Here is a 24895-nt window from a genome sequence, read left to right as displayed (position 1 = left end):
ACACCTTGTTGGTTACACCTACATTGATCTTAAGTAATGTGTCAAAGAATGAATTGCGATGTTGTCTTCATAACTTAGCTTATACGTACTTATCCAACACATAAAAATAGCTATCCTCTTTACTCATTACACTAAGGTTTCAACCTTATGAGGCCTTTACCACTGTTGTCATCGTCCAGTGATACTGCAGTGTGTCCTCCACTCCAGGCTCTACATCAGGGTCCTTTGAGTCGGATCCATCCAGGACGAGATCACTGAGACTGGGCCACAGTCTGTGTGAGCCTCCCTTGATGACAGCTACTAGAGGGGACTGGACCACTTTAACACTGGTTCTTCGTTGGACTATAAGAGGAGTTCCCTGGAGTGAAACTGTGAATACCAGGCAATACTGTCCCACATTGAGATTATGCTTGGGGATTAAGAGAAAAGGTGAAGTTGCATCGACCTTGCTTTTAAGGATGACGTTATTCCCATAGAATTCTAAGTTGGTATTGTTACAATCAGACTCTTTGAGGATCTGCCATAGGTACATGGTTTTGTAAACAGAGCAGTTAATGTCCACCTTTGCTTCGAAGAAACTCGGTCTAGACCTGAAGATAGTAGACTGGTTCTGGACAAGAGAAACTTGGGGGCTAGAACACTGAAGCTCCTCCACGTCCATGTGTAGCTGTGTGGACACTTGGCTGATACTGGTGAGAACTTTGACCGTAATACTATATTTCCCAGGATTTTGATATGTATGCTTGAGTGTTCTTTCGTCCGTCAGCAATGTTTCAGTGGAGTCTCCAAAGTTCCATAGGTAACTGTGATTGCTCCCTCCTTTCACTCTTGCAGAAAACCTGACAACATGTCCAACAAATATTTTTTCTGAATGACAGATGAGGTTCACCTGCTTAAGAGGCCAATGAACCGTAGAAGTATTATTTAGCATCTTGGAGCAGACTCCACTGGTGGCGACCACGCTAAAAGACAATGAACCACTCTCTGGGGGAGTAAAGATTACAGCTTGTCCTATGAGCCGTGTGGGCTCAGACCCTGCCAAGTGAAATATCCAGGTGTAGTTTAATTGAAGTACACTTTGAACTTCTGCCTTGAACTGTATTCCTTTCAAAGCCTCTAAATCAGCAGAACAACAATTAACAAGTCGAAAACCTTGAATCTGCTCAGTGACCTGAATGCTGGAAGAGACCTCAGCACTACTGACCTGGTTCCAAGCTTTCACTGTGACTAGATTTGTTCCTGCTGGAAGGCTTGGTGTGGTGAATCGCCCTTCAAGCATGTCCTGACTATGAGTCCAGTCTTTGTTTCTAAATGTGATAACGAAACTTATATTGCTTCCTTTGGAGATTGTTGGAATAACAGTAACTTGTTCATCTGTGCAAACAGAGGACTTTGAAGTGTTTAGCATTAGACCTTTGATTGCATCAAGGACTGTGACACTATGTGAAATTAGCTGCCAGTTTATCCCATTGGAGACATTCAAAGACACCTGATAGACGCCTGCATGTGGAAAAGTGTTGATAAAGGTCTGGTTACTAGCATTAAAAGGCATGGTGTTAGTACCATGAACCTTCCAGTTCCAGTTCAGATCACTACCCTTCTGAATTAGCCCATGGAGATGAACGGAAGCACCTGTTATGATATTGAATGGATACTTTCTTCCTTCAATTTCAAAGTCCACCTCTTGGACCTCCTCCTGAATGTTAAACTCTAAGGTAACATTGCTGTGGCTGAGGACATTCTGAACTGAAACTTTTACAAGACAATGGCCCAAACTTGTAAAAGTGTGGAGAAGAAATGGCAGATGTGTCTGCAGGGGTAACATATCGGATTTCACATACCAAAAGTACTGTAGATCTGACCCGGTAACCACAACTACAGAAATATTAACTTGTTTACCAAATGCAACAATGTTTGATTGTTTTGTAATATGTGCAATAATTACACGCTGTACTGCTACTAAAGAAACATTACTGGTGACCTCGCTTAACTTGTTAGAAGCTCTTAGCTGCAATAATATCTCACCAGGAGTTTCAGCTATCATTTTAAAAATATCTCTATCACCAGCTATTTTTCTGTCTATTCCGCTCTGTGTAGCAAGCCAGTGAAAAGTCACATTGGAGCCCTTGGTGACTAAAGAAATAAACAAAAGTTCCTCTTTTGTAGGTACATATTTCATGTTTGTCAGGTGCTGACATTGTATTTGAAGGCCTTCTATTCTTTCAAAGACCTCAATTAAAATAGCTGCCTCTCTTCTACTCACCAAGTTCTGTAATAAAACCCTCACTTGATAGACTCCAGGTTTCTGGAAAGCAAATCGAAACTGATAAGTGCCCTGTTTGGTTGAGGTGACACCATCCACAGTCCAGTAGTAGCTGTTACTACTGATAGAACTACTAATAGCTGAGATGAGCATTTCTTCTCCTACTGCTGCAAAGGGCTGGTCTGTGTGAAGAGACAGGTCTGATACAGGAAGTAAAACATTGACTCTAAGGGTTACTGAATGGCGGCTGACAGTGTTAAAAGCAGTGGCAGTGACAGTGAACTGACCTGTTGAGGTAAAGACATGTGACACATTCGGCTTTTGCTCCACCAGAGAGCCATCTCCAAAGTCCCACAGCACTGACACATTGCTGCCAGTGCAACTGACAACCCAAAATGATGCCAATTTATCAACTATCAGTGTATCACTTTGACTGTCATGGGCCACAGCCAGCCCACTAACAGGGTTTTGAATGGTGACACTAGCTTTGGCTGTTTTGTTGCTGACTTTGTTACTTGCCGTCACTGATACCTCGTTAACTCCTTCATCTTTAAAGATAAAACATTTCTGAGAGTTCTCCGTTATAGCAACGGGACTAGAAAAGCTTCTAAACCACTTAAACAGGTAACCTGTCATCTGTTTAGGGGATACAAACACTTCGAAGCATACCTCTTCACCTACTGCCACTACTTCATGCGATGACTGCACTGTTATGCTAATTATTCCCAATTCCACGCAGATACTTGTATTAAATGATACAGATGCAACAGAACTAAACACAGTCAAACCTATATGAAAGAGTCCTTGGCTTTGAAATCTGTGCACGGTTGTCGACTGTCCCCCAACTATAGTCAGAGGTGATCCATCTCCGATAAGCCAATGAAAATTCAGAATTGATATGTTTCCATTTACCAGAGCACTTAGCTGTATGTCTTCTCCACTCATGACACATTCTGTTGGGAGAACTCCACTAACAGCCAACGTATAGACCTCTACACTGATAGACTGATGAGCTTGGCCAAGAGAGTTTGAGACAGTTGCATCTACTGTATAATTCCCTGGTGATTTATAGATGTGGGAAATGAAACCATCTTTAAGGTTTCCCTGCAGAGACCCATCCCCAAAAACAAACTTCCACATGAGACTTGTACCTGTGGCCACTGTAGCTCTGAAATCTGTAGGAGAGTTTAGTTCACTGGGTCCATTGTAGCTGACCGTTAATCCAGAGATTTTCTCCAAAACTTCTACCTTCAGTGAATTGGTCACAACTGTAACAGTGTTATTGGCACACACTGTGATGTTATAAACCCCAGCAGATGCAAAAGTGTGGCTTACTCTGTGGTTGTGACCTTGGACAGCTTCAGAGCCATCTCCAAAGTCCCATGTATAAAGGATAGCACGGCTGAACGGCTCTGGGGAAGCCTCCAGAAGGAGAGTCTGTTTGACTAGGGGCACAGGAAGCGAAGATGAAATTAGGAGGTGATTTAATTTAGGGCGGATGCTTATCTTCATAAATGCATCAAGGGTGTCATATTGGTTGAAGACTCTGACATGAAGTGTGAAGTCATCTGCAAAAAACAAACAAGCAGGGAAAGTTTTTAATTCAAGAAAAAAGTAAGTTAAAATAAATAAACAGTAAATTATGTTATGTTAAAGTCTGTTCAATTGGTCGTCTGTTGTCTGTTCAATTGAATTAATGTCTGTTCAAATGGTTGTACATTTAAGACAGTAATATACCTGTCTTAAATTCATTTGGACACATGGGGGCCTAGTTAATCTAGAGTAAAGTATGCAGACAAAGCAGTAATTTATAAACACTTACTCAATACTCAATACTCAAGTTAAATAATTTGATGTGTTTTTAGTACAGAAATATCAGCTCAGCGTTAATAGTCTTTGTGTGTTTACCTGGGAATGAATAGGTATAGTTCACTGAGTCTTGAACATACACATCCTTCTGTTGTCTCCTCATAAGACCTTGCCTGGTCTGACATGGTGCTGACTGGGTGTGGATCACTTTACCACTCCCGTCCCCAAAATCCCAACTACATGGCAAACACCAGATTGGAATTTAGAATAACCAGACAAACACAACTTTAGAAGTATTTTTCAGCTGACAGTCTTTGTTATAAATTCAAGGGTCCACAGTACGCCTTACCTGAAAGTGACTGGTAGGGAGATGTCAACTCTCATTCTGAGGCTGTAGAGATGTGAAGCATCCACAGCTACAACCTCACTGACCAACAGGAACTCTGGCTCAGCCATTGGGCTCATTTCATCAGCTGTCAGGAGGATTTGCTGGCTTTGGGAGCTCACAGGGTTGGAGGCTGTCACCTAGCAGAGAGATGAATGGTTAAATCTTTTTTTTTTTTTTAAATAGATCCATAAAAGGAGTATAAAGTATAATACACCATTAACAAGTAACTGTAAATTTGACACTATAGAGAAAAAATGAAAGATCTTACCCTCAGCTGATACTCTGCAGGATTTCTGAATACTATACTGTAAGATTCTCCTTCATGAGCAAACGTATCCAGATTGTCAATCACCCATGTAAATCTGACTGAGGATCCGCCCTCCACTTTTGCTAGAAATGACTACAATATAAAATAAAAAAAACATTGAAAAACAACAACAACGTGAGGAAATATATACTATATTAATAATTTATACCGTATTTTGGTTCACATGTCCATATTCCTTTGACAGAATTTGAAAGGACAGACTTAAGCTGCGTTTCCACTGCAGCAGCTTTCCCCAGGGACTAGGGACTATTGGAGTCACCACAGTCTAAATCCTGGTGTTTTCATTTTACCCAAGCATATATAGTGTATATGGCGAGCGGCTGCTCCTCTAATATTCCCCTTTAACCAACATATAGGCTAACCATAGCCTACAATTACGACTTTATTCTCGTAATGTTACAACTTTATTAGTGTAATCTCAGATTTATTTTTTCTTTAATGTTGCCCTTATACTTATACTTAGTGCGACTTGCAGCGCTGTACATTTCTGAATTTCTGATTGGTCATCTGAAGGCTATGTGTTGCCATACCCTTCTTAAATATATAAAATGTTCCGCAGAAGTAGTAACTATAAATGTTACCATTCTAAGGCCAAAAGGCCCTGATGCTGAGCTGCAGGTGAAGTGTTTAAATAGAGTAATGCAAATGTAACAATTTCAACAGATAAAAAATGGCACTGGTGTAACCTCTGTAAACTTGTGTGAAAAAACTATGGACTAATTTGCTTTTTCTTAATCACAGACACATTTAGATATTTAAACGCAGACAACAATGAGGTGAAGGAGCCTTTTAGTTACTTAGTTAAAAAAAGCTCCTGGTACTGAATGGTCCAGGTACTTTTGATGGAAACATGTCTATAGCCACGTTATTTCTGAGGATGCAATAGCAGTGCCATAAGCGTAATTCTGATGTTTGAATGCAAACATGCTCATGACATTATTCAGATGCTGATGTTTATGATGTTGTGCTGCTGCTGGGGTTGTGCTCCCTGCTGAAGGCCACAAGCCAAAAAGTGCTGAACTTTTCCACTTTTGTTTACAATGTTCATCATTTCAGCATTAACAGAACTAATCAGAACTAACTACAAAGTACAGCTGGTGGTGAAGGCGCTGTCAAGTGATACTTATAGGTATTGCAAGTGTTGATATTTGACTTAATGATGGCACTTAATGATGACACTGCATGCACTGCATTATTTGACTTAATGATGGCACTGCAGGCAAAGTAAGACAATCAAACAAAGGTTAATTAACCTGTGGGAAACATAAATAACTAAACCCACAGTTAAACCAATAGTTAAAGACATTTCACTGAAAACCAAAAATGACAACCCCTCGGTGGTACTAGAAGAAAATCAGAGAATCTCCAAAGTCATTGTGATAGATCTTCCAGGAAAAAATGTCTGGGCCTATCCCAAATAAGGAAATTACATCCCTGGGCAATCGTGTATTAATGTACAAAAATACAAAATGGAGATCCTCCTAGTAGTTTTAAAGATATTTCAGTCTTGACCAATGTTGTGGCCTGACTGTTGCTGCCGTAGTCATTTCTTGGTTATCCCACTAATAACCAAAATAGTCGATCAAATAAGGATTTGTGTGCTGTAAATTAACTTTGAATTATCACCTGTGAAGTGTCTACAAGCATCCTCAGGCATCCGCGTGGCTCAACACTTAGCCCTGTCACTGCCTTGTAGCCCCAAACCCTCACACTCAGAGTCTGAGAGCTTACTGCATCCATCACACTGATGTTCAGTGTTTGAGCCCCTTCTGATGGCATCACCAGAGTCACAGAGGAGAACCAGGCATCATGGAACTGCCTCTTACAGTCAGGCACAAACTGAGTCACTTCTTCAGGGCAATATGGAAGGAAGGGAATTCCGGTCTGTTGAATTGGGACTGACCATGAGCTTCTGGCGTTGTCCCCAGACTGGACCTTGACAACAATCAATGTTGGGACTTTCATTAAGACATGAATTTGGTTATTTTCATCTGGCACAGGATGGATGACATTCAGCCCAAATCTAGTACTCAGAGTAGGACCATTTGTCAAGGTCTGAATAACTGGAGTTGTGGTTGTTTTTCTGTGGGTGAAGTCATTATTGTATTCTGTCCCTTTGGGAAGACTGTCTTCATACTGCATCCTCAGATCACAGACCACCCCATCAACCCACTGTCCCTCTTGGGGCAGGGAAGTGAGGCCCCCCTCCCACCAGCCTCCCCACTCTGTCCTCCGAAGAGACATGTAACTCTGGCGCCATGGGGATTTTAGAGAAGCTTCACTGCTCAGGCAGTGTAGAAATGTTCCAGAGTCACGAGTGTGTTGTATAGCGACAATGTCATCAGGGAATACCATGATCGCTCTACCAGGAAGAAGCAGCTGTCACAGAGAAAAAAAAATCAAAACCAAACAGGTAAATGTGTATTGAAACATTGAATCATAGGTCCATAATAGCTGCAGGAAAAGCCAATAACATGATACTGAGGTCAACTCACCCTTAATATCCTGAGATCAGAGCTAGCGTTTATTCTCAGAGGCAGGTCTGCCACCAGGTGATAGAAGGGTGGTATTGCAGGGTACCGAGGAGGTAAAGCAAAACCTCGGCTCCCTGCTGTGGAGTCATAGGGGCTGCAGGGACAAGTGGTGCACACACAGGCTTCCAGCAGGTGGCACCAGTACTGACCCATGCTGCAGCCCCCTGTGGTGTTACACAGAGGTACTACTGAGCAGCAGCTGAATGGATTAAGGAGAGAACTACAACCTAAGGAGCAAAGAGAAACTTATTATCTGCAGTATTAAACAAACTGAAGTTTTCAGAAAACCTTTCTAACTATTGTACTGTACCTGGAGGTACCAGGTGCTGGTTGGGATTGCAGTAGGGTCGGAGGATCTGGACACGGGCTAGAGATGACCTTGTGCTGGGCTGAACCACCAGCTCCACTGATACTAGCTGACCGGCATGACTGAACCACATCCCGGGAAACAGCTGCATCTGTGGGTGTTGTAGTGTAAGTTAAGCCTCTTGTTATCCAGGGGTTTTACCAGTGTACACCTGCATGTTCCAGGCATAGCTGGACTGTGCATCACATGCTGCCTATATTTTGATGATGTATTTGATCAGTTTGCTTGGTATGTATTGTCTGAAGGGACAGAGCCCACGAAATGCACTTACACATTCATACACAGTTGCATGGGGGCCTGGATTGTAAAGCAAGGGTAAATGCTGAACCCACCTATTGTTGCGATTTTGTCACAGTCTTGTCGGCCCCTCCTTGTTTCCTTGTCATTAAAATGTATGACACGTGAGAAAACATGAAATATCTTTAGAGACATGGTGACAGGAAGTATTGCCCTTGCAGTGTCAGCTTGCTGTTGCCTTTTGACTTGTACACTCCTGCCAAAATGAGCAAGTTGGTCACATCCAAGTCTTTCCAACTGTCCTTTTACATGCACCTCCCCTCTAATTTGTCATCTCAAGTCTATCCTTCTCAACTGATGTTATGAAGAGCTCAAATGCAAATGTTATGTCTTGGACATGGCTGTCAGCTTTCTCTTCAGAGATGGCCTGAAGAGAAATGGTTTAGAAGGCTATTGTGTATGTTTGCTCCTCCCCTGAACTATCAATGTCCTCGCGGGAACCATACTGTATGTCTCCAGCCCCATGTGGCAGGAAATATCAAATTCTCATGGGTATTATCCCCCCATCCCTATGTTGTTGGAAATATCAGTGTTCTTGCGGGAACTAAATATCAAAGTTGTTGTGGGTATTATTCTTGGCTTAATCCAAAAGGCAGCTGAACTTGGTTGAAGTGCTTGAAGACGTTTCACCTCTCATCCGAAAGGCCTCTTCAGTTCTAAAGTGACTGGTGAACAGAGCTAGAAATATAAGCCTCTGTAGGTCATCAGTATGCTAATAGATGTGTAATCAGGGGTGAGTTGTTGACCTGAGCTGTTGACCTAGTATCACTTGCCCTTTTCACACATGAACTGCACTCCTGAACATTTCCTGACATTACCTGGGTGAGCTGCATGTGTGAACGCAAACAGCCGCTTTTTGGGTCCCGACATTACCCCGACTTTCTCCTCCCAGTGACCTAGTATCGTGTTGGGTGAAAGTCCAGGTCGGCCAATGGGTTAAAGCAGCAATAAATGCTCAGGACCATTCACAGTGAAGGAGTGAGGGGGGGAGGGAGGGGGCGAACTGAAAATTGCAGCAAATAATACGTCAACCTATTTAAAGAAAGTTATATCGTAATTCCATTATAACTGTGCTTCATTCTTCTCCATCATATGTCAGTGTTTGTTCACAAAACGACTTTAATCTGCTCACCCTGCTTCTCTTCAGTTATTTCTCCCCACACAACTTCACAGCAGCTCTTTATGTTTCGCTCTTCCTGTATCTGCTCTGTGTACATCCATCATGAGCTGCACACATTTTTGTCACCCAAAAACATGAGGGGCGAGTGTCCCGTAAGGTAATCAATCGCAGATTACGATCTTTTTGACAGATAAAAAAAGACACATGACAGAATTAGTCACCAAATAAACTTGCCCCCCTCCCCGCCCCCCTTCTGTGTCCGACAGAGAAAAATCTTCCGCTGTGAGGGCCATGTGTGAAAGCGCAACTCTGGGTAATGTCAGGGTCAGACGATCCTGAAATTGTCAGGAAAATGTCAGGAGTGCATGTGTCAAAGTGGCTACTGAGAGTCGTTAGTACCCTCTGATTACACATCTATTAGCATACTGATGACCTACAGAGGCTTATATTTCTAGCTCCGTCCACCAGTCACTTTAGAACTGAAGAAGCCTTTCGGATGAGAGGTGAAACGTCTTCAAGAACTTCAACCAAGTCCAGTTGCCCTTTGGATTAAGCCTAGAATTACCATGACCTGGATGCCTGAGAACCTTCACAGACTTGTGGGTATTATTTTTCCCCTCCCCCATGTCGTATGAACTATCAAATGTTCTTTCACTACTACGGGCATGGTTTGGTAGATCAGGGCCCTGAAGCAGAGGTAGGTTTTTGGAAGATTAGAAAATTCTATGTTCTAGTCATCTCAATATCACCCCAAACAACCACAACAAATGTGTGTAAAATATTGATACTTCTTATATGTTTTAAAACTGCCTAGGGTCAAATTGACCCAAAAGATGCATACAAAATGTTTACAGTACTTTCAAAATATATAAGCATGTTAAATCACGCTTATCTAGTTGTCCCCAATGAATAAGGAAAAGTTATTAAAATGAAGCAAAAAAAAAAAAAGTCAACCATTTACTCTATTACTTTTTGTGCTCTTGAGTGCCACCCACTGATTATTATCCATAACAATGGGAGCACACTTTCCAATTCCACCAGACACTAATGGCTGGCTCTCTTTGTCATGGTTCTAACTCTTAATTTTCCGCGCTTTTTGTTTGTAGACTGTTTGCCTTCATCTGAGCGTCGAGTTTCTTTTTCTTTGGATTTTCACTTATTTCTGAAGTTGTATCTGTCGTCATTGATCTTTTCTTTGTTTGTTCAGCAATAGTAGATTACCGTTTCCTCGCAATGTTTACAGAAACCGGAAGTGCAGCCACTTAGCTCCGCCTACACTCTCTGACAGACCAACCACTGCTGGGTGATGGAAAATGCCTCACTTACTGGGCGCCGCTTGTGATTTTTTCCGCAAATGTCACCACAGACACCCAGTCTATAAAAATAGGATATACTGCAAATCAAAGGCTTTCATTAGTGGGCCATAGGTTCAATCACCATTGTGTCCACTCATTCGGTGATAGATAGTGACTTAAAAGACATTTATTTAAGGGCGCCAGTTAAATCGGCAACCATATACCAAGGCTATAGTCCTCCATGCGGTGGCCCTGGGTTCAAAGTTCGCCCTCAACCCCCCGCTGCGTGTCATCCTCATTCTCTCTTCCCCTGCTTCCGGCTCTATCCACCAAAAAGCCCCCAAAAAAATCCTTAAAAAAAAAGATATTTATTTAAATCAAAAAGTTCGAGATTATACCTTTAAGGACGTTAAACATTGAATGGGTCCAATTTACCCTAAGGATAATAGGAGGGTTAAAGCCTAAAGTTGTAGTTGACAAAATTGCCAACCATTAATTGTTCTTTCTTAAATTTGCTTTGGTACAAACTTTAGTTTATTCATATTGCATAAAAAATTAAGAAACATATTATTGTATATATAGCCCTGGCTAAAATGTATTTTGCCATAAAGATATAAATAATTTTAAAAAATGTAGTTAAAAATGTTTAAATATTGTTCAAATGTAATATACAGCATGTGTTTAAAAGCTTAATATATACCTTATAATAAGAGTGAAATATGCACAGTTCGTTTTTATGAACATAAGCCCTTGAATAGCAGTATAGCCTGTCAACCTGTCGCAGAAGCGATTTATTACTGTCGAGTAAACATGGCTGACAACCAGTTGTCATGGGTTTTGGCCGCTGTAATTTACCAGAGGTAATTATGAGTTTGTATATGATTTATTGTGACTAAATGTTATAATGTAAAAGCCAAGTTAAATTGCTAATCGCTAATAGTCGTTATCATTAGCATAATAGTTTTCACACTGATAGCTTTGAATTCGAGACAATTGGTTAATACAAGCTAATGCTAGATCATCATGTGATGGTATGGCACATTGACTTGAAGGCTGTTTCCCTCCTGCTGATGTGCTATCTTAGACTGTCGCTGCAGTTTTTGCTGCGCTCTGCTGGCCGTCCATTACATCCAGCTTCCCCCTCTTCTATTTGGAATTTAATTAGAGGTTAGAAACTGAAGATCTAAGAACAGATTTGAGGTTGAAACTAATTGTTTCTTCTTTATTAATATTGGGAATTATTTTGATTTGCATTCATCCCATTAATTTTTAGAGTGATCTGTAATGTGGATTAGTAATGTGTGTTAATGATCTGTGATAATGTGTTAATGATCTGTGACAATGTGTCAATAAATAACTAAATTTGTTTTTACTACATTGAAGGTATAATTATTGTTTCATATGTCATCAGAGGTATGGTTTGTTGTCCCGCGAGGACATTGTATGGTTGTTTTGGTAATAATTCTCTTTAAAGGGTTTAATATCAAAACACAGGATAAAAACCTAGGAGACATATACCTTTTATTATTCTTTCTTATCGTTATTGGAGTAAACAAAGGTTGTTTGTATTTTAAATTGTAGCCAGGGCCCGCCCATAGTACGATGTTACAATGTTACAGTTTCATTTAGCAGACACTTTTGTCCAGGTGGTACATACAGGGACGTACATCTAAGAGTTAATACAACACACGCAACCATCAAGACAGGAGGGGGCGAAGTCAGTAAGAGCCAACAAACAGCTTCAAGTGCGATCGGACACTGCTGCCAACAGGCAGTGTGTAGGGCGTTTTTTTATTTGTATTTTTTTTTAAATAATAATCATCATCAACAAGATCAGTATAGTCATCATCATCATCATCATCATGAAAATCCTAGTCAGCATAAACTACATCCTCAATGTCATCAATAGCATTAATATCATTAAGGTCAGAGGTCATAAAGAGCTGGGTCTTTAGCTTCTTCTTAAAGGTGAAAGGGACTCTGTGGACCGAATGGAGTTTGGTAGCTCGTTCCACCACAGGGGGATGACTGAGGAGAAGAGTCTACTTAGCGATTCAGGGCCCTGTTGTGATGGGAGTACCAGGCGCCTTTCATTGGCAGAGCGTAGTTGGAGGGAGGGAGTGTAGACCTGGATGAGGGCGTTCAGGTAGGCAGGAGCCGTTTTTGCTGCTGTTTTGTAAGCGAGCAACAGGGTTTTGAATTTGATGCGAGCGGCGACTGGGAGCCAGTGGAGGGATATGAGCAGTGGAATATGAGCATTGTACTACTACACCATATCAGATTTATTAATATATATCTACATGGGTCGGGTGCTACATTATCAAAACAAAGATTTACGATTTCCCATTACTACTGCAGAATAAGTATATCAGAGTCTCTCAAACAAGTGTTTAAAATTGGCACCTTACTGACCTCTACTGTGAGTCGTCCAATGTCGGGGGCTTTGGGTAAGGGGTGTATCTTGGTCTGAGCGTAGATGCCGGTCATGAGAACTAATCCAATCAGGTAATTGTCCCCAGATAGTAAGGGCTCTGCATGAGGAGGACGCAATCATATCATGGTACTTTCAAGACTAATTTGTCATATTATTTGCAACATTTTACAAAACAAAGTCTTACCAGATACTTCTTTTTCACAGAGGTAGAGGAATCGTCCAGTACATTGAGTTTTCCTCCACCCTCCCTGTGTCCCCAAGGCCATCTGAGTACACAACCTCTGAGTCACACTGTCTCTGGCTCTCCTTGCAGGACGTTGTGGCTCCACATCCCCAACCTGGTCAGATACTACTCTCCCTGATCCTTTCAGCCATACCCATACAGTGGTATTCCTAACCCAACACAAAACAAAGAGGGAATGATATATTAATTGATATAAGCATATATAGACACATAAAAAGAGTTTACTGTTTATAACACTCACAACGGAAAGGAGTAAAAGATGAAGGTTTGCAGCTCCAGGCTGTCAGTGGATGCCAAATCTCCTCCTTGAGTTTCTTTGCATGAATCCTGCGCCTCAGCCCATGAAGATGTCATCTCAGAAAGCCAATAGCATTGCTTGCTGGTCAGGTGGATCCGCCCACCTTTTGGACAAGGAATCTCCTCTGCAAAGCAATAGACACACCAAAATAACAGCATGCAAGTCATTTATCAAAAAGAAACATTGCAGCTTAAAATATTACTTGAAAAAAAAAGAAAGAAAGAAAGTAGGTTAATTAAATGTTGTGTTTTCCTGTGTTAATTCTCTCTTTTTCTTTTGGGACAAACTTTGGACTTTAAGACCTTTAAATCAAACAATGTTAGGGATCACAAGTATACACTTTACACTTTAAGGCACATTTTAAGTTAAAAGATGTGACTGGAAACTCTTCACTTATTGTATGTGTTACACAATACATACAATTACTTACATTTGCCACCTCTACACTTAAATGATAAAGCAGTTAAAAAAATGAACAATACCTGAAATATACTGTATAACTGCCACAAAGCCACAATGTTATGACAGATCCAATCATGACTTACATCCATATCAGAGGGTAAACCAACATAGTTAGCTTAAATAAAAAGGCACTACCTCATTACTCAGTGCATCATGTTCCAGAGCCAAAATGATGTTTTGGACAGCGTAGAAGCTAAGAAGTTAAAATTGCTTAAAGCATCTACCCAACTAAAGCAGCTGACTCCAGGGTTGCTTTTGTAAACCCTGAACCTTCACCTATCTGAAAGGGGGAAGAAAATCTACTTTTGTCAGAACTAAAAATCTCATTTTCATTTTATGTCTTAATACAGTCTAAAAATAAAGGTTCTTACCTCCAACTGCAGCGATCAAAACCACACAAAAAATCCACAGTCTCTGCATTTGTGATGCCAGTGCACATGTCATCTTTTAGAGTATATCAAATGCTGCTGAAGAAAGTATACACTCTGCCTATCACCACAGAGGCATTGTGGAGCTCAGAGAACACAAATCACTGTCCATTCTTGTAATCTTTTTGACTGTAAATTTCCACTAGTTTCTCCCCTCATCCTCAATGCTCTTGTACAAGATTAAGATCTGTTAGTCCCTTGTCCTTATCTTCCTTAAACCCGCCTCTGTGTCTTTCACACAAACTCTCATTTCCCTCAAATAACACTCCCTTCCCTTAACCTGCAGACACACGATGAGTTATGTTAGTGTCATTGTTTTTAAGGCCTCTTCCCCGCTCTCTCTGAGCGCCTGGGTGACTTCTACTTTGTCTCTCAGCAACAGCTATAGAAGCAGAGTGGACAGAGGAGGCCAGCACTGCTCATTACCATGTAGTAAAACCCCTTGCACACAATAGAAATAGCCTGTTGTCCAAGCACAATAAGCAAGACCTCAAACAAAGACTCTGTGACGCACATGGAAAAGAAATAGACCTAGTTTTAAAAGAAAGGATGCCATCCGGGTTGCCTGGAGAGAGAATGATAAAATTGTCTGTCTAAGGGTACAAATGTAAGATAGAACTTTTCTGCTTATACAGGCAGGAGACTGGAAAGAGGGAGCATAATGTTTATGTTCCAGTAGTGAAACAAAAAATGCATACTGTATTACTCTATTAAAGTATGGAAATTAAGTACTACTCAGATGCCATAGAATTACTGTACTATGGCCTGTGTGGCCTCTATGGTTAACAAGTCAGTAGTTCCCATTGCAGTGGTGTGGTTACACTTAAAAGTGTCATATAATACATGTTTTAACTGATCATCTTCATCTCTACACAAAGGTTTCATTTTTTAATTTGGGATTTTTTTGAAGCCAGGAGAGAAAAACATTATGTGTAAATTATTGCCTAACTCTATTTCCTTGATAAACTATTAATTTGAATAATAATAAGTGTATATACATTACATGTTACAAAGCACAACAGTTTTAGTTTTCAATATCAAATATACAGAAAAACGAAAGCAACCGTGAATGAAAGAACAAACAAGCATAAAACAGATACATTCATGTAGATACATTGTGTAATATATTTAAATGAACCAAAATAATGAAATAATATGAGGACATGTTCATTCAAATTTAGCATTTATACGCCTGCACTTCTATCTTAGACATGTATACTTAACGTAATTTATTCTTGCGATTATTTCATGTTCAAATTGATTTCATATTAAACACTATAAGGTTTAATGATTGTAAACGATCTGTTGAGTCCTGGAATGTATTCTGTGAAATTCATAATAGCTCTTTAAACTGATCGATTAGTTCATCCTTCGAGATTGTGTTGGTCGAAAGTGTTTCAGAGGCCACAACTCCATTCTGTTATTGTTGTTAGAAACACTAGAGGGCAGCGATGCGAGCTTAAACTGAATATCTATGAACTTTAATACAAAAACATCAAAGAAGAAAGAAGGAAGACAAAGACATCACTGTTAGGGGAAAGAATGAAAGCGTATGTCCCTGGGACATTAGCTCAGCTGAGAGGAGTTATCTCAGTAATACCCCTGAGCATGTCCATGGAAGACGTACATAAAAAGAAGTTGAAGGAGGCCACCAGGATTAAGAGCAAACGAGATGAAAAGACACACAGTTAGTCATTCTACTGTTTGAGAAATCTCTCCCTTAATCAGTGCAAGTAAGATACATGAACTACACTGTAGAGGAATACGTCCCCAAACCACTCAGGTGCTATGCATGCCAAAGAATGGGGCACACTGCCAAACAGTGAAAAAGAAATCTAAGATGCTCAAGGTGTGGAGGTCAGCATGAGTATGGAAAATATAAAAAAGATGCTACAGAGAAAAGTTGTAACTGCGGGGGTTAACACAGTGCTGCATTTGGAGGCTGTGTAGTGCAGACACAAGCCAGAGAAGCCCAGAGAGTCAAAGTAATGGAAAAAGCTCATATGCTGATGCTTTAAAGAAAGTCAGAGGAGAGGGAGCAAATAACAGAAATGACAGGGAAGGATTCAAAGAAACACAGTGCAGAGGGGAAATAACGCACAGGAAAATCAGGCCCAAATCCATATGGATCCTGCTCCCATGACCAGTGCCTGTACACACAAATGCAAAACTGATGACAGCACAATGATAGTAAAGAAAGTGAACTTTGAGGCTTTTATCTGCCATACCATGAATGTCGCTGCACAGCTGACAAAGACAAGTGATAAAATCAAGACAATAGTGGAGGCAGCTGGAAAGTTCCTTTACATGACAGACATTAAAACAGACCAGATCCATGATCTGCTGACAACAACTGAGGTAGGAGGAAATATTCAAGATGAGGATTGAAGCATTAATCATGGTCTTGCACTCCAGTAGAACGCTCGGAGCCTCATAGCCAATGGTCAAGAACTTAAAAAGTATATTTATGAGCTAGAAGCAGTTTCTGATGTGATCTGTGATTGGTTGATCTGTATGGGAAACTTGGTTGCGACAACATTTAGATTGTATAATCCCTGGGTTCAGCTCAATAAGGCATGATAGAATCAATAAGCCCTGTGGAGGGGGATGTGCCACAGTCATCAAAGGCGGGTGTTGTATAGGGAGATTTCCTCCCCCGAAGAGGTAGAGTATGTTTTTGTTGAGCTCTGTAGTCCAGAGAAAGATGGTAACATTAAGGTTATCAATTGTTATAACGCGTGTAAAAACCTAATCAGCGACATGTTCAAGGAAACAGCAGGGACAGAATCTAGAAGGGAAATATGGTGTGGGGATTTTAATGAGCATAACAGCTTGTGGGGCAGCAATCACACTGACAGTAATGGGAATGCTGTTGAGGATATGATAGATGACAGATCATGAGTCTGCCTTAATGATGGACAGGGTACACAAATTAATGTAGAGACACAGTATCCTGTATAGATCTTAGACTGATGTCAGAAAATGTAGCAAATGCTTGTGAATAGTATGTCAAAGGGGACTCTACTCTAGGTAGTGACCATTTCCCAGGAGTCACTATCATAAATAAAAATGTATACAAAGAGGAGGGTCGCACATTTACAAGATGGTGTTTTAATAAAGCTGACTGGCAGAAATTTAGGACGTGTAGTGAGGAGACAGCACACCTGATAACAATAGAGGGTAGTGTAGAGGAATGTACGAGTCAAATAACTGAACACATTTTAAATTCTGCAAATCAGAGTATCCCAAAAAGAACAACTAAGGGTGGTAAGAAGGTGGTTCCTTGGTGGAGTGAGGACTGTTAAGTCATTAAAGAACAAAACAAGGCTTTCAGAGAGCTACGGAAAACTATGACACCTAAGAATCTTAGAGATTATCAAGAAAAAGGCATTTGCAGCCGTGCATAGTGGTGAGCATCTTGAAATCCCTCATAGACAGCAAAAGGAGTGGGTTCTCAGAGAGAAAGGAGATGTTCGGGAGAAGAGGAAAGTCTTCACATGAACACTAGATACCGAGCTAACAATGGAAGAATATAAAAAAGCCTTAAAAGGTACTGGATATACATCCCCAGGAGAGGATCAGTTATTTTATGCCATGTTCCTGCAGCTCCCAGATGCAACATTGAATAAAATATTAGAACTCATTAATAAAATCTTGAGAGCCGGGGTCATACCAAACTGTTGGAAAAGAGCAATCATATTACCATTCAACAAGCCAGGGAAGTATCCTGCTAATCCTAATAATTATAGACCCATAGCCCTGACATCTCACATGTGTCAGTGGATGGAGAAAATAATAGTTAACAGATTGACATATATATAAGAACAGAAAGGGTTCAAAAAACAGATTTTGGAAAGGTCAATCCACAGTGGATGCTCTAGTCAGAGTTAGTAATAAGGTTGAAAAGACACTGAAAATGAGAATTAATGGCAATTGTGTTTTTTGACATTGAAAAGGCATGTGATTCAATGTGGAGGGAGGGGCTGCTTATTAAGCTAAATCAAATGGGTAGTGGTGGGAGAATGTGCTGTGTGAACTGGATAACAGATTTTTTTGACTGATAGGAAAATAAGAGATAAGGTTGGAACATATATTTCAAAAGATTTTTGGTTGGAAAATGGCATCCCACAGGGGAGTGCAATCAGTCCATTGTTGTTCAATATTATAATAAATTATATATTTACAAATTTGGATGGTTGCATTAAATCTGCATTACATGCAGATGATGGGGCCATGTGGATGAGGGGAAGAAATGTGTCATATATGATAGAAAACATAGAGAAAGCCATAATTAAAGCAGAGAAACTGTCGTATGAATGGGGGTTTAAACTGTCAACTAGCAAGACATGATGTTCACAAATAAACGTAAGGTTAACACAGAGAAGCTTACATTGTACAGACAGCTGATGGAGATGGTGTCAGAATTTAAGTCTATCTATCTATCTATCTATCTATCTATCTATCTATCTATCTATCTATCTATCTATCTGGGACTATGGCTAGATTGCAAATATACATGAAAAATACACATTGAACACATGGAAACAAAATGTAAAAAAAATAATATATCTACTAAGAGCTGTGGCCGGATGTGACTGGGGGGCAGATAAACAGTCATTAGTGGACATCTACAGAGCACAATGAGATCAACTTTAGATTAGGGGTGTATAGTTTATGGAGCAGCAGCTAAAACAACATTAGAAAAAGTGGACAGATTACAGTACAGAGCATTGCGCATATGCACAGGAGCCATGAAGACAACCTCAGTGAATGCACTCTTAATAGAAGCAGATGAGATACCTCTGGAGCTAAGGAGAGAAAAACTTGCATTGGCATACTGGGTCAAAGTTAAAGGAGGTGGGGAAGAAAATCCAGCTATAAAGGCACTACAGAGCTGTGGGAATATTCCAGGGTCCAGAGACGAGGGTTTGGGTGGACAGGGAATGAATTCGCTAAAATGTATAGAATGGATGCTATTGAGTTTACTCAGCCTACTCCAGTGAGTAGTGTTCCCCTGTGGCTTTACCCTAAAGTAAAGGTAGACATGAATGTCTTGGGAATGAAAAGAGAATGAATGAAGAGGGGGTTAAAACAAGCATATACCTGAGGAGTAACTATTACAGTTATCTTAACATATACACAGATGGCTCTAAGAACACAAAGGGGTGTGTGGTAATAGGTGTGTACATACCAGAGTTTCAAATACAAATTTCAAAAAGACTATCAGATCAACTGTCAGTACATACAGCAGATAGTGGCAGTCATTGTCAGTCTACAGTGGGTGGAGGATGTAAGACCAGATCGGGTGGTGGTGTGCACAGATTCACTATCAGTATTGGAAAGCCTACAGTCAACAAACACAGTCAGAGAAGACTTACTAATCTTCAGCACAGTTTGTTCAGACTGCACAGAGGTGGAATCGATGTACAATTCTGTTGGGTGCCAGCACATGAGGGGGTGAAAGGAAATTAGACTGCTTACAAATTAGCAAAAGGGGCATTGGAAAAGAATATTACAGTCCCAATACCTCTCGGTAAAGGAGAGGGAAACGCAATGATTAAATATAACGGAATGGAAATATGGCAGGAAAAGTGGGAGGAAGATCAGAAAGGAAGGGTATCTACAAAGTCTGTTATAAGAAAGAACTATAAAGAAAGGAACAGGAAGGAGGAAATCATTATAATGAGACTTAGGGTGGGCCGTACTGGACTGAATGACACAATGTACTGTATATTCTGGGGAAAATGAATAATGACAGGCATGGAAGGTGTGGAGTAAAAGAAAATGTAGAACATATAATAATTCAGTGTGCTAGGTGTGCTAGGAAAGTCAGAACAGCAGGGCGCTTATTACCTTCCTAACACACGGCTTATAGGCAGAATCTGAAGTAGGTAAATGATATGATGCTACACACTCTTGTACGGTAGGTGGCGGTATGCACCTTAAAGTTGTTTACCATCCGCCAGAAACCGAGAGAAGAAGAAGAAGAAGAAGAAGGAAGAAGGAAGATGAAGGAAGCAGCTGATGATACCATATCCAAAGTAAGCCAAAATAAAGCGAAACAAAAACACAACAGAAGACCTTCTTAATGTTGCCACAACTCATCTTAAAGCAAGGAAACGCGACATTTGTAACGCGTTTTATATCTAGCTTGATATATCGCTTCGAATTCTTCCTGTTCGGGATCGCATATTAACGGTATACGTGACGTTTATGTATGTTGAATGGAGAGTTAGTAAATGGCTATAGGAGAATATTTTCAACCTGTAGTATGTACGGGATTCTTTCAGTAACATTACATGAAGTCGAAGTTATATACATTGTATTCTCTCATTCTTATTTAGCAGAATACAACCGTGTTTGGAGACATAGCTCACAGTTTGAATTTTGTATTGAACCTATATATAGTTTTATAGGTTATTTGCATGTCGGGTTTTCCAGAAGTCCTTAACAAGTGGTTGTGTAAACATATGATTCAGTGTCTCTCTGCATCTAATTGTAACACCTCCTAGTTGTTGAATGAAATGTCGATTGATAAATGGTACCTGAGTTTTTTGATTATTACATACATATAACAATCATTATTACATGACGTAAAATAAGTTCAATGAACAGTTCTAGCAACTTTTCAGCCTCATTCAAGAGCCAAATAGTTGTATGTGTAGTTTTATATATCTCAGTGGTATGGGAAATCAAATATTGTGGCTACATATCATAAAATAAGCCAATTGTCAAGTATATATTTGGTGTCTAAAATAAGTATTAGTAATAATAATTTTGCCTGTCATTGTTCACATTTTCAGCAGGTTCTATGCTCCGCTTAAGGACCTCTGCAGAAGAAGAAAATAACTGTGAAATTTCCCAGCTCAGACAAGCAGTGTTACAAAACAATGACAGACTCCTTGATGAGATGCTCTGCCAAGAAATCTACAAGAAAGTTATCAACTGCAGAGGTGGCTGGGGAATTGCAGGCACACCTCTGCATGCTGCGGTGTCCAAAGGTCATCTTAGCTGTCTGCAGGTTCTGCTAGCCCATGGTGCCCTGATTGACTGTGTTGATGTCAAGGCTCAGACTCCTCTCTTTGCAGCTGTTCGTGGGAAATACCTCGACTGTGTATTAGCACTCCTTGGAGCTGGCGCCAACCCCAACGGTAACTCGTCCAACAACTGCTCCCCTGTCCTCACTGCTGCTCGGGAGGGTGATGTTGAGATATTAAGGGAACTGCTTAAACATGGTGCTGAGGTGAACTCCCGATCCAAAGTGTTGCTCTGGACTTCCAGTGCCAGAGTGTCAAGCGGACCGCTGTACTTGGCTGCCGTTTACGGACACTTGGAGTGTTTCAAACTGCTGCTTCTCTACGGGGCAGACCCAGATTACAACTGCACAAATGCAAAGCTTCTGAGTTCTATCAAGCAGCCCAAAACCGTGCTGGAGATGTGCCTCAGGCATGGCTGTGGTGTGGAGTACATACAGCTTCTGATTGACTTTGGAGCTAACGTCTACCTCCCTACACTGATCATCGAGAAATCCACGAAGCAGAATGAGGCTGTGGAGCTGCTTCTGGAGGAAAGGGGTAATTATTCAAACTTCACACAATCACATTATACAGTTTTGACTCAAACAAGATATTAGGTAGCTACAAGTTGAATGACAAAAGAGTAAGATTGAAAAAATGAATACCAGTGCATGCTTGCTGAAGTTGGGCAGTTTCACAACTCAAATTTAGATTTTTTTTTAAAATGTTGCTACCACTTTATATTATTGCTGTGTATTTTCTGAATAATTTTGTATTATTCTGGACCTAAATAAGATTTTTCAAATTTCCATTATTATTCACAGTTGAGGGGGTTAGTACTTTGTCCTGATTTTACCTCAAAATGCTCGTCCTTGCCCTTCTCCAAAGACCCATCAGGGATAACGTGATATAGTGACAAAGAGGATTCATTAAAATGGAGTTGCTCCAGAAGCTATAAGCTTAAGAAAGGTGCTTGCTGTAAACAACACAGGTAGTCAGATGTTCCTGCAGGAGCTTATTGGTTGTCGAGGGACTGTCCAGTACATCGTTTGATGGAAAGGTTATTTGAAGCAAGTCCTCAAGTACCCATTTGGATATATTTAATAGACAAATATTGACATAGAAGAAGTAAGGGAATCTCCTATTTCTTTATAGTTATAAATTACATGGTACATTCTGGGAACTTTCTACAAACTAATTCAAAGATTGTTTGTAAACCTGTAAAATATAGTGGGTCAAAAATATTTGATATTTACTTCTGCCATTCATAGAACACCGTAAGTTTTGGCTGGAATTGACTAAGAAATCACAGCTGTTCGACAGTGATGATATCTTTCATCCTCCTGATATCGATAGCCAACTGAAGTCATTTCTAAGCCAGTTGTCTTGTTGACTTGTCTTTGAACTGCTTCACCTCAGTAATGTTACTAATGTGAGCTGTGACAATTAACAGTGACAAATCTGGCAATAATAGAATAGTAGTATATATTGTACTATATAACAATAGTAAGTATTAGTATAAGACTAGAACTACTCCTTGGCTGTTGCAAACATGTTAACAAAGACGATTCAGAAAGGAGACAGAACACTGAAAGTAATCTCCTGTATCATTTGGGTTTACAGCTCTGCCCAGCTCCTTTAGGAGACAATCGGAAGGTCTTGTGACTTTTCACTTACAAGAGAGAATTGAACATGAGCACAGTTATTGATCAATTAATTACCCCCTACAATTACCATAGTTAAGAATGGACTCATTTTCAGAAGCCACGAATTCAAAATCACTGGGATAGTAAAGTGGCATTTTTTTAGAGACATATCAGGACAAAATTGACTTTCTTCAAGACAGGTCTCTTTCTAAGCGACACTTAAAACTCTTCTCTTGCGAGATGTGCCAACTAACATCACTTCTCTTTGTTGGTGCTTACCTGTTAGTGCTGCTAAATATGCATTCCATCCAGATAAACACTTAGAGGGACTTTAAAACGCTTAAAAGTGATAACTTGTGTTTATTTGCTTAAGACTGTTATTGGTAATTTATTACAACTATTTTGGAGGGTAAAAACAGACCACAGTATACCATAGGCGTAGCTTCTAATGCGTTTTCTTTTATCGACCATTTCCCCTTAAAAAAAATCTAAATCCACCTGTGAATTAGAATTTATATTTACATACACACATTACTTATCATCATGACTAACAATGATATTATATATCTCAAATGTCTGTGAAATTAAATAGGCCTATTGTACATGCACAGTCTGGTTTTTCTGATTCATTCATTTTGCATTATAGCTATACATCTCTAAATAATATGCTTTGCTATCAGCTTTCATCAGCCTCCACATGGATATAAAGTTGAATTAGAGATATAAAAACCACAAACCACTGTTTGATTACATTTTTTTATTTTTGTTCTAATTTTCTTTCCTTCCCAATCCAAGGAAAACACAGCAGAAGCCCAATGACATGACCAACATAAAACAACCCCTTAAGGCACTGGGTTCTCTTGTAACTTTCAAAGGTGCTTGAGGACATGAGGACTTAAAATTGAGTTCCTCCAGGGTCTGTCCAGAAACATAATCCGATGGAAAAGTTACTTGAAGAAGTTTCCATGTACTTTTAAAGTCCTCAAGTACCCATGTGGATATGTATGTAATAGACAAATAATGACATAGAATTGACTGTAGTTTAAATCTTCCATTTTCGTAATATAGTTATTAATAAATAACGTGAATTTACGGGAACTTTCTACAAACTTATTCAAAGATAGTTTGTTACTTACAGACCAGAATATTTGATATTAGCTTCTGCCGTACTAGGACACCATGGTTGTGGCAGTAATTAAACAGGAAATGACAGCTGTTCGATGATATCTTTTCTCCCCCTGATGTTGAGCCAACTGAATAAAAAAAGTCTAGCATTAATCCTGCAGGCATCTCTGCTAACCACTGTTGAGGATTTCATTTTCTAAGTAGTCTGGGTGTAAAAAGTATGACAAAGTCTTTTGCAGATCTTAAATCCAATGGTTAACGAAGACCATTCAATTCAACTCTTCATCTTGGTAAAAGTTTGAAAAGAAAAAAGTCTAATAATTACACGTGTAAAAAAGACGCCCTCTGACACTAAAAATGTTCCTGTAGCCTCACACAGATGAAATATAAACGCCAGCTTTTTAATTGTCAATCTTTGTCATTTAAGTGTTAATTCTTTTCCATTGTTCCTCTCGTCTCCAGGAAATCCAAAGGCCTTGACTTCACAGTGCCGACTTGCTATAAGAAGATACCTCAAAAAGATCAAAAAGATCCACTGCATTGACCAGCTGGAAATGCCAACGAGTCTCATCAACTTCCTGCAACACATGCCGGTCCCACTCACTGTTCTCTAGGTGATCGAGCCAGAGGCACAACATGTCATTTTGTTTTTATTTGAGCTTTTGGGCTATGGGCTACCTTTTTCTTTTTCTATTAATAACTGCTGTCTGTACTGTTAACAATGATTCTTAAATCAAAACATTAAATGTGTGGACAAGTGGTGTGTACCTTGTTTTCTTATAATGACTTCTGAGTTATTATATACAATGAGTTCTTTGTATTATCACAACATTATCACAAA

The 24895-nt window shown here is 39.9% G+C and overlaps 2 protein-coding genes across 3 annotated transcripts in view; one reads left to right on the top strand and one right to left on the bottom strand.

The window, feature by feature from the left end:
- pkd1b (polycystic kidney disease 1b) overlaps positions 1-14283 on the bottom strand; it is a 32485-nt gene extending 18202 nt beyond the window's left edge. Inside the window, exons 1-11 of the mRNA XM_069664982.1 lie at positions 14211-14283; positions 13321-13501; positions 13020-13228; positions 12814-12932; positions 7633-7780; positions 7284-7549; positions 6415-7167; positions 4736-4860; positions 4422-4574; positions 4172-4308; positions 161-3831 (exon numbers count right to left, since the gene is read on the bottom strand). Of these exons, the coding sequence (XP_069521083.1) occupies positions 161-3831; positions 4172-4308; positions 4422-4574; positions 4736-4860; positions 6415-7167; positions 7284-7549; positions 7633-7780; positions 12814-12932; positions 13020-13228; positions 13321-13501; positions 14211-14283 (5835 nt within the window). The remainder of the gene's footprint in view (positions 1-160; positions 3832-4171; positions 4309-4421; positions 4575-4735; positions 4861-6414; positions 7168-7283; positions 7550-7632; positions 7781-12813; positions 12933-13019; positions 13229-13320; positions 13502-14210) is intronic.
- A 5968-nt stretch (positions 14284-20251) lies between these two features.
- LOC138593517 (ankyrin repeat and SOCS box protein 12-like) lies at positions 20252-24855 on the top strand. 2 transcript variants are annotated; one of them, XM_069664554.1, is made up of 3 exons: positions 20252-20308; positions 21071-21841; positions 24517-24853. In XM_069664554.1, the coding sequence occupies exons 2-3, from the start codon at positions 21079-21081 to the stop codon at positions 24666-24668; spliced, it is 915 nt and encodes a 304-aa protein (XP_069520655.1). In that variant the 5' UTR covers positions 20252-20308; positions 21071-21078; the 3' UTR covers positions 24669-24853. The 2 variants fall into 2 exon arrangements, with proteins under 2 accessions (XP_069520655.1, XP_069520656.1); XM_069664555.1 differs by lacking the exon at positions 20252-20308 and adding an exon at positions 20394-20465 and having other exon boundaries at positions 24517-24855.
- Positions 24856-24895: the final 40 nt, after the last annotated feature.

This window comes from Semicossyphus pulcher, unplaced genomic scaffold (genome assembly GCF_022749685.1).
Source record: "Semicossyphus pulcher isolate SPU_LCO1_2020_fin unplaced genomic scaffold, fSemPul1.0.p SCAF_16, whole genome shotgun sequence".
In the NCBI taxonomy this organism is placed as follows: domain Eukaryota; kingdom Metazoa; phylum Chordata; class Actinopteri; order Labriformes; family Labridae; genus Semicossyphus; species Semicossyphus pulcher.
The sequence above is the reverse complement of the archived record's forward strand: the minus strand, read 5'-3'. Positions and strand labels throughout refer to the sequence as shown.

Bases quoted from the DNA above. Each gene is read 5' to 3' on its own strand.
- LOC138593517 (XM_069664555.1), top strand. From the start codon at position 21,079: ATGCTCCGCTTAAGGACCTCTGCAGAAGAAGAAAATAACTGTGAAATT. The intron at 21,842-24,516 runs GTAATTATTCAA...TCTCGTCTCCAG, and splicing joins GCTGCTTCTGGAGGAAAGGG to GAAATCCAAAGGCCTTGACT.